Source organism: Sitophilus oryzae, unplaced genomic scaffold, assembly GCF_002938485.1.
Source record: "Sitophilus oryzae breed Bouriz unplaced genomic scaffold, Soryzae_2.0 scaffold_810_pilon_pilon, whole genome shotgun sequence".
NCBI classification, from domain to species: domain Eukaryota; kingdom Metazoa; phylum Arthropoda; class Insecta; order Coleoptera; family Curculionidae; genus Sitophilus; species Sitophilus oryzae.
In genome coordinates, this window is record NW_022147429.1 from 1,989,769 (window position 1) to 2,005,206 (window position 15,438).

The 15,438-nt window shown below is 32.3% G+C and overlaps 2 protein-coding genes and 1 long non-coding RNA gene across 3 annotated transcripts; 2 read left to right on the forward strand and 1 right to left on the reverse strand.

Moving 5' to 3' along the window:
- Nucleotides 1–500: 500 nt before the first annotated feature.
- Nucleotides 501–1,499, forward strand: LOC115889080. The gene is made up of 3 exons (XM_030908994.1): nt 501–588; nt 942–1,113; nt 1,389–1,499. Exons 1-3 carry the CDS (start codon nt 506–508, stop codon nt 1,497–1,499), a joined length of 366 nt encoding a protein of 121 aa, XP_030764854.1. The 5' UTR covers nt 501–505.
- Nucleotides 1,500–10,547: 9,048 nt separating this feature from the next.
- Nucleotides 10,548–14,923, reverse strand: LOC115888995 (protein NEDD1-like). Its single transcript, XM_030908902.1, has 2 exons — nt 14,744–14,923; nt 10,548–12,316 (listed from the first exon to the last, which is right to left on the reverse strand). Exon 2 carries the CDS (start codon nt 12,312–12,314, stop codon nt 10,587–10,589), a length of 1,728 nt encoding a protein of 575 aa, XP_030764762.1. The 5' UTR covers nt 12,315–12,316; nt 14,744–14,923; the 3' UTR covers nt 10,548–10,586.
- Nucleotides 14,498–15,357, forward strand: LOC115888997. Its single transcript, XR_004051349.1, has 2 exons — nt 14,498–14,609; nt 15,163–15,357. It is a non-coding gene; the product is annotated as an uncharacterized LOC115888997 (long non-coding RNA).
- Nucleotides 15,358–15,438: the final 81 nt, after the last annotated feature.

Genomic DNA, 15,438 nt, shown 5'->3' on the forward strand with positions numbered 1-15,438 from the left:
TAATTACCTACCGACAAAAAATAAAGCTTTTCGAAAAGCTCTCTCAGGTGCACCGACTCGAGTGACTCATCTCTGGCGGTAGGCCGTAACAAAATGCGACCAATCACTTTTCTCACGTCGGCCTATAAGAAATTAAAGCTCCATCGGCCTCACTAAGTGACTCATTTTTCAGTGCAACGAGGGATCAACGCTTTCGGACTCTCGTTGCGTGCCTATGACTAATAACTAGTCTTTTATTTTGTTAACGTTGAAAAATATGCAGTATATACATAGATTTATGAAGTTAAAGATGTAGCAAAGACCACTGCGCATCCTGCCAGTTTCCCACTCCAGGATTCCAAGCGCTCGGACCAATGAATAACATTTATTTGAATAACGCGCCGACTGGGGCCGATGAGCTGTCAACCGACTCTATTTTCTGCCATTTTCGTTGTGTCAGCTGTGTGTTTACAGTCGTTCTAGTGGCTTTGTTTGTGTTTAATTTGGACTTACTATTGTTTTAAAAATGCCTAGGTGTGTTGTAAAAAACTGTATTTATAATAAAAGTGCCAATTACTATCGGGATAAGACTGATGTGCATTTATTTCGGTAAGTAATATGAAATTTGATAATTTAAAGTAGCCATGTTGTTTTCTGTTTTAACTTTGTACAGGACAGCATTTAGTACGTTTTCAATTTTTTATTAAATTAATGGAATCCAAATTGATAATTGCAGGAAAATCAGTTACAGTTTTCTAGATTAAGAGAATAATTTCCTTATAAATATATGGAGTTCATTCTCACTTTTATTTCAGATGTTATTGACACGAAACAGTATAATAAATTAGAAATTATTTTAGTTATTAATGTCTGTATATCTAATCTAGATTTTACTTACTATCTTATCTAGCCTTTTACTTTAGCTTTTACTGCATATCTAACCTATACCTGATTTATTTTAGATTTCCTAAAAATAATGAGATGTGGGAGTCTTGGAGAGCAGCTTTGGATTTAAACAAAGATGATATTTTTAAATATTCTCACGTGTGTCATTTGCATTTTAAAGAAGATTCATTTGATAATGAAAAATCACCCTTTTCATTACATTTAAAGAAAACTGCTATACCTATATTGGTAAGTGCTAATTTAGAATATTTTATGTTTCAAAGTAATATGAAATATTAATAAACAGGGAATTTAAAAAAACTGCTAGTTCATTATAAAATATATATTTTTTATAATTTAGCCTTTGTCACAATACTTTATTATTATATTTTACTATATTATATTTTAAGATTTAAATAAGCGAAATGAAAATTTTTTTTTTGAAAGTAGTGGTTACGTGACCACTACATTTTATTTTTGATCAATTTTTATACATTTTAAGAATATTTATTACTTTTTTATAGATTACAAGTAACACTTCATGTCGTGCTGCAAGTGAATGTGACCTATCTAGAAAGACCACTGATTCCTTTTGTTCTGAACATGCAAATACAATACAGAGTGTCTCTCTGTAATGGATTGTAGTTCTCTGCCGTCTACTAGCACAGGTGTTTTTAAGGACAATCTAGAACTACCATATAGACCATCGAGTAGCACTGAACCTTTAGAAAATATGACTTCACCACTTTCATCCATTGCCAAGGATATTGCGGTAAGTCTGGTTACAAATGTAATTTGAATTAGAGATCTTAAGGGGAATATATTGGGGAATTGGTCTATATCATGAAACCATTTTGAACTATCAATATCAAAGTATGCTGGATCGAAAACCGTTTGAACATACAGTACTGCAAAATAATCAACCAAACCCTCAACTGTAATACAGTACTACTGTATAATCAAGAAAGGAAATGGCGAAAGTGAACTTGGAAATGATGATCGATGACATTCTTCGTATAATTTTTATATAAAATAACAGTGGTCTTCATATCCAAGCTAACTTTGACACCATTTTTCAATTGTATTGTATAATTATATCTCAGAAGCTGATTATTTTAGGCATATGATGTTTTAGAAAAAATGTCAGTGTAAGTTTACAGAGAATTAAAATATACTTTAGCACATATGCTATTCAAGTATAAATAAAGATATGTAATAAAAAAGCTTTGCTTCTAATATGCAGAATACCTGGATGAACTAAATAAGAAAACATTGTTGATAAAGAACTGTTTTTGACACATACGAGTGTATTACACTAAAAAAGTTTTAACTGTATATTTTAATAACAAGTACAATTGCTATAAGAAAACTTTGCCTGTATGTAGGGATGTGAGCAAATTATAAAAAACTAAATACCCCCAAATTTTTCTGACATTGTCATGTTACGGTCAAAATGAAAATGACGGTCACGTCATTTATTTTATGACACTCTTGTCATTTATTTCTTTGTTCACCTAAATTTATGACGTAAATTTATGATATATATCTCTTTATTTCATTTTTTTCTTTGAAAACCCCCAAATTTTTCTCTGACATTGTCATGTAACGGTCATAATGAAAATGACGGTCACGTCATTTATTTTTATGACACTCTTGTCATTTATTTTTATGACACTCTTGTCATTTATTTTTATGACACTCTTGTCATTTATTTTTTTGTTCACCTAAATTTATGACTTAAATTTATGATATATATCTCTTTATTCCATTTTTTCTTTGAAAACAAATGGACCTTAGTTACTCAGTGTGATATAGCTGTGTTTTGTTTCATTTTTTTTTAAATATTATTATTTTATTTTAAAAGTATACCTAAGCTATGCCTTTAAGCTTATTTAGTGAACGTAGAACCACTAAGACTGATTTTTGTTTAAGTTTGTTTGTATTTGTTAATATATCTTTATCTTTACTTCCCTAGCGATTTTTTTACATTTAAGGTAAATGACCATAAATGACCGTAAATGACACATAAATGACAATGTCATGTCACAAAAAATAAATTACCATTTTTACATCCCTACCTGAATGTCTGTAAGCATTTTTTTTGTGCCTCGCCTGTATGTAAACGTACAGCCTCGCCACGAAAAGTGTCATTTTTATTCCTAATAAAACAATATACTATTTTTGTGATTAATATTGTGTTATTTTATATTTTATAGCCCATTGTAGAATTATTTTTATTTAAATAGTTTTAAATAAAGAATTTTTAATATCATAAGGTGGTTTTTCTGCAGTCCTATTCTACAATTAAATTTGCTTATTAGCGTCCTACACCAGAAGATTTGGCCTGCAGACTTGGTCTGCGGATAAGAACTTTGTGTTTGTGTGCCGGACCAAGTCTGTAGCAGGCCAAGCCATTGGCGGACCAAGCCTGTCACAGGCCAAATCAGAGCAGACTTGATCTGTCAGATTAGATTGGTCTAAAAACGAGTAGCCACCCATACACCAGAAGATTTGGCCGGTGGACTTGGATCACCCTTATCACTTACCCCCGGTATTTTCAGGTACAGATAGCGTGTTATATATTTTATTTGACGGATAGCGTGTAAAAACGTGTATCTTCTACCAATTGTTTTATCTTTAAGATTGTTATTTGTTAGATAAAAGTTATTTATTTATACCTGAAAATACCGCGCCTTAGGGGTATAAAAATAGATAATAACCTACCCCCAAACCTACTGGAATATATATATATATATATATATATATATATATATATATATATATATATATATATATATATATATATATATAAAATTTCATCAAACTCGGTCAGGCCCAGTCAGGCCGTTTCGGAGGAGTAAGGTAACAAAAATTAAAAAAAACATCCCCTATTAAAAAGAGCGGTTGATGGTAGAAAAAAGAAAATTTAGGGTTGTATGTATTTTTGCCAAATTGTATTAATGTATTAATTGCCAAATGTATTAATTGCCAAATCATAAAAAATAAAAGAAAAAAAATTCCAAAAATTAAAAAAAATATTTTTTTTGGGCCACCAAATCGATAACCTAGTCTCAGACCCACTGATTATACATATAAAATTTCATCAAAACCGGTCAAGCCGTTTCGGAGGAGTAAGGTAATAAAAAAAATTAAAAAAACAACCCCTATTACAAAATAGGTGTTGGTGGTAGAAGGGTGAAAATTTAGGGTTGTATGTATTTTATAATGCCAAATCATAAAAAAATTAAAATAATTTTTTTTCAAAAAAAGTAAAAAATTTTTTTTTCTTGGGTCACCCTTATCACTTAGGGGTATAAAAATCGATAACAACCTAGTCTCATATCCACTGATTATACATATAAAATTTCATCAAAATCGGTCAAGCCGTTTTGAAGGATTAAGGTAATAAAAACTGTGACACGAGAATTTTATATATTAGATGTATATCATTATTCACTTAAAAATTTCTAAATCCGCTCCTGGCGTGACCCCCACCAAAGGAACCCAGATCGGAAAAACAGGCAGCCTTCGCGCATTATAAAATAGAGCATTTGTTACCTCTTTCTCTTCTAACCTCTTTGAGTATATAGAAAATAAAAGGAGACGTAAGTGAAATGCTTAAAACAAACACCGATAAACAGTGGCGGCTCGAAAATAGTTTTGAGCTGCATCGACAAAAAGTAAAAAATCCCCTTTTTGTTTAGAAAAAATGCATTTTCAATTTCACTGGTATAATTTTTCCTCACTATTATACCCAGCGATAAAAGTATAGCAATTATTAATGCATTAATGTAACGGCTAAAATACACGGTAAAGGTTCTCACAAATACACGGTCCAAAATAAAGGTCCTCAAAATAGGAATTGACCTCAAATCTAAGGAAGAAGGGACATATCCTCTATTATAGATACGGGACAACATCGGTATCAGGTCTAAGGAGAGACCAAGTGAGAAAAAAAAGAAAGAGGTAGAGAAAATGGAGACAGATCCTCCAGCCTACACTTTACGGGTACTTCAGCCGGAGGCAAGCTCCTCGACTGTGAAGGGCACGGAGGGCCAAACTCCAACCATGGAAGGGTGTGTACTCTCGGAGGAAGAACATCTGTTGTCAGAGGAGGATGGGAAATACCCTGTCCTCTCTACAACAGGGGTATGGTGGGTTATAGAGTGTATGATGACTCAAGGAAGGGGGCACAATACGAGTAGATCTTTGAGGTCGCAGTGATTAACCCCCCCCCCCTCTCACTCATTCTACATTCTATAACGGGTAAAATGGATACTCAATGCAACACCGAGACCAAGACTGGCGTTTGATCTGCAGAACCAAGATCAAAACCGACCAGTGCAAGACTTCCACAAGACCAACACCAAGCATGCAAGACTCTTGGGGTCACGCATTTTTTTCACTTTTATATGACATAAGACTTATTTGTTCAAACTTATTGTTTTAATTTATTACAAATAATTATATATTGCCTATTGCATACTATTTTAAAGAAATAAATGCTGATACGAAAACAACTGGGAATTGGGGAAAGAAATGAAGAGTAGAGGGACTTGTTACAATAAGCATATCAACAGAACCTGTTCATAGCCAATACATATTTTAAAAAGAACACAAATAGGAAATGGACATGGCAAGCTTCTAATGATGGGGTAACTAGGAATGAAACTGATTTCATTTTAACCAACAAGATAAACACAGTAAAAGATGAAAGCGTTCTTAACAATTTTCGAACAGGCAGTGACCATAGACTCGTCAGTAGGTACCAGAATAGTCCTTGATATTTGACTAGAAATACTAAAATTAATCAGGAAATCACTTAAAACTAAAGTAAACAACAACACACTAAAAGAAAGATCCAGTGAATATGAACAGCTGCTGGACAGCAGGCTGCCTGAAAAATAAACAAACACCACCCTGTATATATACCAGCTGTCTAAGAAGAAAACATACCACAAGACCGGAATAGCGCCAACATAATTCTAATTCATAAGAAAGTCAGCAAAGGAGACATCTTAAACTATAGACCAATAAGCCTACTATCAGTAACATACAAGAAATTCACAAAAATACTACAAAATACATAAACAAACAGAATACAAAACACGCTAGACGTTGCACATCACGAGAACAAGCAGTCTTTAGAAGCAGCTTCAGCACGATTGATCACATACATACACTAAGAGCGCTTTCACACACACCGGCAAAATCGGTACCGGTGACGGTGCTGAAATCAATTGCAATATAAGTAAATTAGTTCCTTCACATATAATCCGATCCGGTAAAATAGTCATGGACCGGCAAATACAAAAGAATTAAATACAACTGTCGGAACGTGTTCAAAGCCGGCGCCGCACCTCAGTTCGGATCGAACAAAAGAATACGAACTTCCACTGGCCATAGCCTTTATAGACTTTGAGAAGGCTTTCGACTCGATATATCCTAAGGCAATAAATAATAGAAGGCCTAGCAAAACAACGTACTGCCGGGCTTTACACAGAAACTCTCGCCAATATATACAAAGAAGTCAAAGCAAGAGTAATGATATACGTATAAAACAACTCCAGAGTTCACAACTCGCAAAGGCGTCCGACAGGGAGAGGCGATATCACCAAAGCTGTTTAAAGCAACACTGGAAGAAGTCTTCCGCCAACTATAGACCGGACCAACAAAGGACTGAAAATAGATGGAGAATATCGTAACTATCTAAAATTCGCTGATGACATAGTCCTATAATTGCCAATACTTCTGAAGAACTACAAACACAAATTAACGAACTAAATACAGCCAGCAATGAAGTAGGTCGGTCTCAAAACGAATTTATCAAAAACTAAAGTAACGAACTAGTGGACAGAAAAAATACTCTGATAAGTAACACAAAACTGGAAATAGTAGAAGAATATTTAGGACAACTAACACACAGCTGGAAATCCCTACTACTAGAAATAAACCGAAGAATTAAGTTTGGTTTGGAACTGTTAAGTTTGGTTTGGAACAAACTCTCAAGACACTCTCGAAGGAAAGACATCATAAGAGGTTTTCTTCTCAATGGTCAAACGACCCGCAAGTTTAATAGTCAAAAGACGCCTCCTTATTAGTCAAAAGATACGCATCCTTAATAGTCAAAAGACTCGCATCCTTAATAGTCAAAAGACTAGCAACCTTAATAATCAAAAGACTCGAAACACCTCCAAATGTCAGCTCTGTGGCAACACTACACTACACTACAGCCGGCCGACCCGTCTATTACTGCCACGCCGGCAAGTTAAGCCTCCTTGTGTTGTTGTTGCTGTTGTACATCGCTTCCCAATGAATCATACTATTTTCTCTAATCGACTTTCAAATAGAGTGTTTTAGCATTACTAGATAAATAAATAGAGAGTTTCCGAAGGAATGCATATTTTTTATCAGAATAGTGAATAGTAAAACCATTATTATAACGAACTTATTTTCCAAGTTTTACAATGGAGTACTTATGGAAGAAACTCAATCATATTTAAATATAGAATGCCACTTTATCTACAGGAGAAAACATTTGACCAATATGTACTACACGTAAAGATCGTAAAAGAATAGGGTCGATACGACAAAAAACCCAGGTCGTCCACAGAATCAAATCCCTCAAGTGGCAATGGGCAGGACACCTGGCAAGAAGGACGGACAACAGATGTACCATAAACATTACAGCATTAGAAACTACGAGACCTAGGAATAGGATAACTTGAGCCCGCATAGCCAACAATGGGCCCAACTACAAAAAGAGTATCTAAATATGTAAGGGAGGCTAGATCATAAATCGAAATGGTTGAATAAGCTGGAGAATGATGATGAACCGAAATTTAACAATTCCCTCCAAAAAAGACATTATTAAGACACAATCACATGTTGATCGATATTTTAACATTTTAATTAAACTCCAAAAAAAGTTTAATCATATTGCCAAAACAAGTAGATTATGAAGTTTCCATTCTTCTCAGATTCCATTTTTCTCAAACATCACGAATGAATTACAAGTAAATAATTATAAAAATTTAGAAAAATAGTAAATAATTAGTAAATTGATATGAGAAACCTCATAAATTGATGCATAAATAGACCAAAGTAAGTTAAACTAACAGTAATTCAACATTCTGTTTAAAAAAAAATATATATATATATATATATATATATATATATATATATATATATATATATATATATATATATATATATATATATATATATATATATATATATATATATATATATATATATATATATATATATATATATATATATATATATATATAAATGAGGGTAATAAATTGCTAGCTTGAGTAGCGAAACCAAAGAGTGAAACTCTTCGTCACTGATATTACATTATTTGACTTTTGAGTCACGCACTTATCTATGCAATTAATGTTAAAATATATAAATCAAACTTGTACGAAGGTCCTATTCATTCTCTAGTTATTTCAAATGAAAACATACGTGTTAAATTCTTTCATTTCGTATAATGATTTAGTAAATATTTACTTATGTTATTTGCGATATTTCAGAGAGATTAACGAAATACTCAACCGGCGTGCCTAATCAGAAGAGAAACAAAACAGTATACTATGCTTATCTATTAGGTCTAATGGCACAATAATGGAATTTCAATATATTTGTGATCTCAATATCATACTGAGAAACAAGAATTATAAACTAATTCTACCTTTATAAGTACAGATATAACACCAGTAAGTAATTCAATTTCTAAAGGCGAATCCTGACGAATCGTGTACTCGTACAAACATTTGCTATTGGCACTTACCATGTCGTGTGGGCGGTTTACTTGTGCAATTATTTGTCACACGTCGCACCGCGTGAGCTCCAAGCTTGTTGCAAAAAAAATGTTTTTTACAAAGATAGTATACTTGCCAAGTACGCAAATATTGCCACACTTGCCAAGTACACGAGTCGTCAGAATCCGCCTTAAGAAGCTGATTTGGTAATAAAAAGAAAGGCACGGAGATATAGCGTGGATGAACATGTATTGGAAAAAGAGTTGCCCTAAAGCATAGTTGAATACTATTTAATGATCTAATAAACGAGGACTCCGGATAAGGATATATTAACCCCAGAAATAAAATTTCTACTGGAGTTATATTATATCTATCTCTAAAGACGGATTTTCAAGACTCGTGTACTTGGCAAGTACGCCAATATTTGCGTACTTGGCAAGTATACTATCCTTGTAAACAACATGTTTACAAGCTTTAATTTAACTGACTTTGTATGTAACTATGTATGTATGTTTGTTCGGGGCAAATCTTGTAAGCTAGATTAGAACCACTTCCTTTCATTGTACCATCGATAAACAAGTAAATTAAATTACTGGATCTATTTGATTTTAATTGTAAAACTTTTCAAACTAAATAAATACATACGAGTAAGCACACAATTTTGACATACCATTTTTAAATGCATTAAAACTAACAAAATTTTCGTACGTTTACATCCACAAATTGTCTGAGTTGTTAATGCTTGTCAGTGTACAAAGCTAAAAAATACTCATCTCCTAGACTATTAGATGTGTTTTGATTGAAGGATGACATAAATAATATACCTGAAGTATATACAATATACATGGCAATTTAAACCTGTGTCTACTCTATCTCATTTTGAAAGTTTGTGTTATGATAGACCACTAGACCAGGAATTACAAGATAAAGTTGTCGTACCAGATTTTTATGAGTGTAACTGTACACTCGCGACAAGCTTTTATATAATATTAAAATTGTGTAATGACGTTATACCTAAGTTCATAATCAAAGTTTTAAAGAAAGAGTTTATTTTTTCTTTTTAGTGTATTTAAATAAAAGCGTGTTTTTAAAGAAGTGTTTTTTCTTAAAATTTCGTATTTACAAGCTTGGCGCTCACGCGGCGCAACGAGTGACAAATGAATGGCAATTGCACAAGTAAACCGCTTACACGACATGGCAAGTATATGCCAATAACAAATGTTTGTACAAGTACACGAGTCCGCCTTAAGAGTTATTAAGGAAAAGACAAGTACTTGTACATGTACCATTTTCGTGTGATTTATGGGGTACGAGTAGAGATACAAGAGTCATGTAAAAACGGAATCTTTGTATCTCTACTCATAAGCGAGAAACAAGATAAATCACGAAAATAGGACATTCTGTTGTCACCCTCTTGTCATATTTAACATAACTCATTTGTTTGAACTAATTTATACATTGAACGTTGATAATGATTCAAATTAATTCAATGGGCAACCACCGTCAAAAACTTCAGTAAATAAATAACTCGAACTGAAATTATTATACTCAATGTCAACTTTGACGAAGATTCAAACAACTGTTAATAATTATTCAGACAACTGTTTATAATTATAATAAACAATATGCTTGAATAATTATCAACTAATCATCATTTATGATTGAATCAGTTTGAAAAAATACCTAATTTAAATTAAGGAACGTAGGAAAGAACAAACAACCTTCGCAGTAGTAAAATATAGATTTAATAATAAAAAAAATAATATAAAACACATCAATACATAACATCAGACAAAAATATTATGTAAAAAGTGGCATACAAAAATATACTAAAAATTCGATCTCCATACAGTAATTTAACTATCACAGTTATTTAAAATAACTGACATACTATGGTAATTAAGACAATAAATATTAACATAGACACAGGTTTATTAAAATTTGAGGATACATTTAATCGTCGCTAGTTACATCCGATTTATTCGAAAAATTAGCTATTCGTATTTCTAACTCTTCAATTTTCTTTTTCAGGTGCATATTCTCCTCCAAAAGATAACTGTCGCGATTGATGGCTGCGTCTGGGTTAATTTCATTCCTAATACTGTTACAGTAATTTTCCATTTTCATAAATTCCTTCACCATGGCCAGATGGAAATCCAGCATCATCCTCCTTATCTGAGCACCCGACTGCATAATATCTTGCTTAATGTCGCTTCTCAAATCATCGATAGCCTTTTTAACTTCATCTTGAACGGCTTCTTTGGTTATAGTTTGTATTCCCGAAACGGTTGGCAAAACTGCTTGAGATTTTGAACGATTCTGTTCCGAAGTTATAGGAGAAAACACAGGCGGAAAATTTTCAGCTAATATTTTTGGAGTGGATTGTTTGATGGATTTGGAGTCGTATAAACCCAGTTTTTCATGCACTGTTCTTGTAGGGTTTGGCGTAAAAGAACTCAAAGACGTACGTTTACCACTGAGACAATCTCTACTTTTATTTTCATGAATACTCTCTTCAAATTTCATCGAGTCCGCAGTATCATTCTTATCGAGACCCAAAGCTTGAATGAAAGAATCACCTCCATCTTGGGTTGTTAAAACAGATGATCTTGGGCTGTCAGATATGTCATTATCGGGAGCATTCGCTTCAACTATGACGCCAAATATGTCACTGGTTCGCTTTTTTCTAACGGCAACTGCTTCGGTACTTCTAGAAGGTCGTGAAACTTCTTCGGTAACAATACTGCCGACCGAACTGTTGTTATTAACCGAATCTGACGAAGAATTTTGAAAGGCTAGATGTCTAATGGCTGATTCGTGGGCTTCAAACGAGTAAACGGGAGTTTGAAGATTGCGCGAATCGTATACGTGCATTTTACCGTTTTGAGACCCCATGGCGATATGCGTTGCGTCTTCGGTAAAGTCCAAAGATGTTACATTATTTTCGACTGGAATACAAGCGATTCTCTGCCTATCATCAACATCAAACACGCACACTTGTCTGTCTAAACCCGCCGAAATAACCAGCGCGGCGTTTATTGGAGAAAATATGGTTGAAGTAACTGGAGCTTTATGGGCATCGTTGTAAAATTTTACTTTGTTGACGTTAGTATCCCACACCGCTACGATACCTTCATTGCTTCCACCCACAAAGAAATTTCTTCTTTGACTATGCGCTTGTACTGATGTCAAGGAATTTGATTTAGGCACCTTCATAGTACACGACAAACTTTTAGCAACGTTGTTAAACAGTAATAGGTCGCCATTCGAGCATCCGGCATAGCAATGAGTGTCTTTAGCAGTAAATCCTACATGTGTAACAGAGCAGGTCGTTCTAGGATATCTGGATTTGATACTCTTAGACTTAACATCGTATAAAAGCACCTGTCCGTGCTTTGTTCCGACCGCTATGTTTCGCTTTGTTAAATTCTGAAAGCTGGCGCAGGAAGGTTCGATAACATCCTGTACTGTTTGAAGTAATTTGCAGTGACCTTTAAGTGTGATAATTTCAGCAAATCCTAGATGGGGAACGACGGCTAGCCAGTTGCCGTCCTTAGACCATGATATGCTTCTACACGGACCATCGACTTTGGATGTAGGTTCGAATGTGTATGAGACGGATGTAGCGCCAATTTCGTGAAATTTCACCACCGTCGAAGACGAACCAATAAACATTCTCATTTCTGTAAGAATAATAGTCTTATTAGTTTAGAATTCAGTCATAAAAAGCCTCAAACTATCTATATTGCATTAACATTTATTGTTAGTGTCTTCAACCCACTGTTACAATTAACTGTTGATTTTGATAATAAACAACAATTTACAGTTTCAAAACTCTTCTGTCTTTATACCTTCATGTTTTTGGAGTCCACAAAATCAAAACGCGTTTTTATGTAATATAATTTGGTTATCATTCTTCGATAGATTGTTATTGATAGAATTTTAATTAACTATATTTGCGGTTTTGAAATGTTAAATAAGCACAAAATTTATTTAGTTCAATGCTACGGAAAGAGTGATAATAGTTACCGGAAAATGTGATACTTAGTAACAATAGCAAAAAATATGACGTTAATCAACATTAATAATAACCATCTATCAAAGAATGAAATCGAAATTATATTACTATAGACACGCCTTCTCATTTTTAGGACTTTCAACCATATCCCGTATGATGAAAAAAAAAACGGCGTCCAGTTGGCTTGGAAGTAACGATCAATTACATTCTCCATATTACAGCGATCTTCATTTCATAGCCATCGCTGACGCCGTTTTTTTCGATAATACGGTATTTATGTATTTTTTTAATTTTCTCTGAAACGGTGTGGTAATATTAAAATTTAATCATATTTTCATGTTTTTTTATTTTCTCTAAAACGGGGTGAAAATGTGGAAAAATACTATACTGAATTGTCAACAATAAAAAAAGGTTTTCCTCTGGTGAAGACCATCAGGAGACATATTGTATATAAAATATATTTTATCCAGTCCTTTTCCAATCCCGTCTACCAATTTTCCATTTTCCTGACTTAAACTGAAGATGTCAAGTATTAATCACCCTAGCGAGTGTGTCTCAAAAGTGGCTCACTCTTATAACTTTCTTATTTTTTCAGATAAAAAAAAACAAGATTCGGTATGTTAGTATATAACATAAATTGGGTATTGATTGACGCATTCAATTCTTTTCGGTCACTTCTTGTTTCATCTCAAATGACTATACAACAAAGAACTTTATTCGTTAGAAAATAACAATTTGAATAGAATGACATATCATATTGTGTCAACTTTTGACATTCTCGGTTAAAAAAAATTGTATTTTATGTAAATTTCAATCTAGTGTCATGGCTGTGTTAAAAACACTAATTTTTAATCAAGGAGCCTTGGAAAATAGATTTGCGTGTACAAATATACCAAATTTTGTTTCTTATCTGAAAAAATAAATAAGTTATAGAGGTGAACCACTTTTGAGATGCACCCGGTAAACAAAACTGATTTCGATTGTCAAAAAGATTTAGAATCATTGCCAGGTTTAAATTTATGTAGTAACATCTACATTAAATAATAAATTTCTTAGTGATTTCTATCACTATATAAGTTTACTTATTCAACAATAAATATTTGGCCTTTGAAAGAACCTTTTATCTCACTGTCGTCAAATAACCAATCCACCCCCCATATAAAAAAAACGAAAATAAATTTGCAAAGATATTTAGGTATTTAAAAAATAATAAAAAATGCAGTCTTATTATTTATTAAAATCTAGTAAAATTAAAAACCATTATGTATTTTATAACACCTTTAAACCTTTTCTTTTATATTTTACATATTTTTCATATAAACCTGCCGTTTGATTTACTTTCCAAGAGATTAAATATAGATATATGATTTCAGAAGTTCTAAAAACTAAAGATGGCGAGATATGTATATTATAATTATATTATATTCAAATATCTGTATATAGAGCGCAATATATATTAGTCTGGATATAATATTATTAAAAATAATATATTCCAAACTTTGATAACAAAACAGATTTTATTAATTTATTTTTTTATCTCCTTGTATTGAAAATTCTAAATTTAGACAATGTGGCTCCATCTATCAGTTGAATAAGTTAGTAAAGACAGATATATCTTAAATTTCTTTTTGTACAGCTGCATAAATATAACTACTACTTCATAGATGGCGCAAACCTAAACATAACAATTTTAAAAACCTTTTTCAGAAAGCTTCTATTGAAATAGCAAGAATTACAAGAATTAATGGGCAATAAGAATTAATAGGAAAAAAATATACTCCAACACTCTTTCTAAAATAATTAAATTTAAAATTTTGATAAAAATGACTGGGACCAGCGCCCTTAGTGGAAATAATTTGAACTAGCTGATTTTTAGAAAAGTGTATTTTGCCACGCAAACCTATTATAACTTTTAGATAAGTTAAAAGTTTTGATTAAGCAGCATACAAAAATACCATGTAAGTTTACTTTACCCCAAATATACTTAAATGTAATATCGATTCCATTTTTTTCATATCAGTAATTAATTATGACAAAACTATAAACATAACATAACCTGAAGAGTTGTTATAAAGAATATTATCGTACTTACTTGACTTATGTAGCTATTAGTCGGATGTTAAACTATGGTAGGATTTTCTTCTTTAATGTTTCATATTAAATGTCTACTTTCTACTGGAATGCACTATTAAACAAAAACAAAATTTAAAATAAATGACAAAAAACGTCACTGACGTTTTTCAACCTTCACAACTTTTAACGGCTTCAATTATAAATACCTTCTTTACCGATCTGTCATCTGTTAGCATCTGTCAAGTTTGTCAATTTGTCGATTGTTTATTGTTTATATCGGCTTTATATTAAAATCTCATATATTTTTTAAAAAGGAAAATTATAAGCTCTATTGCTTTTATAACGCTAAGGTTGGTTTTTGTCTTTGTTTTAATTATATAAATATCTCAACTTTTTAAGGATAGGTGGGTAACTTATAAATTTTTCTTTTATTTTCAGAATGTTTACTGATGTGCATTTAGCTGTTCTATCCAATGCCCTAGGAATAGTACTATTTCTTCTAGTTGTCTTGTATCACTATGTAAATTCCAACAACCTAAGGCAGAGTACTTAAGTCGATAATTAATATGAAAATAATACAAATGTGCTTAATGCAAATCTTTATTTAATATATGGAGCTTTTTATAATTTAAAGTGGTGTATTATCTTCAATTTGTTTATTACTGATTTTGCTTTAATTTTACTATTCATACATTTTTATAAGTGATTTAATTG

Excerpts from the sequence above, each read along its gene's own strand:
- LOC115889080 (XM_030908994.1), top strand. The coding sequence starts at position 506 with ATGCCTAGGTGTGTTGTAAAAAACTGTATTTATAATAAAAGTGCCAAT. Across the intron at positions 589-941 it reads ACTGATGTGCATTTATTTCG|ATTTCCTAAAAATAATGAGA; the intron begins GTAAGTAATATG and ends GATTTATTTTAG. Across the intron at positions 1,114-1,388 it reads AAACTGCTATACCTATATTG|ATTACAAGTAACACTTCATG; the intron begins GTAAGTGCTAAT and ends ACTTTTTTATAG.
- LOC115888995 (XM_030908902.1), bottom strand. The coding sequence starts at position 12,314 with ATGAGAATGTTTATTGGTTCGTCTTCGACGGTGGTGAAATTTCACGAA.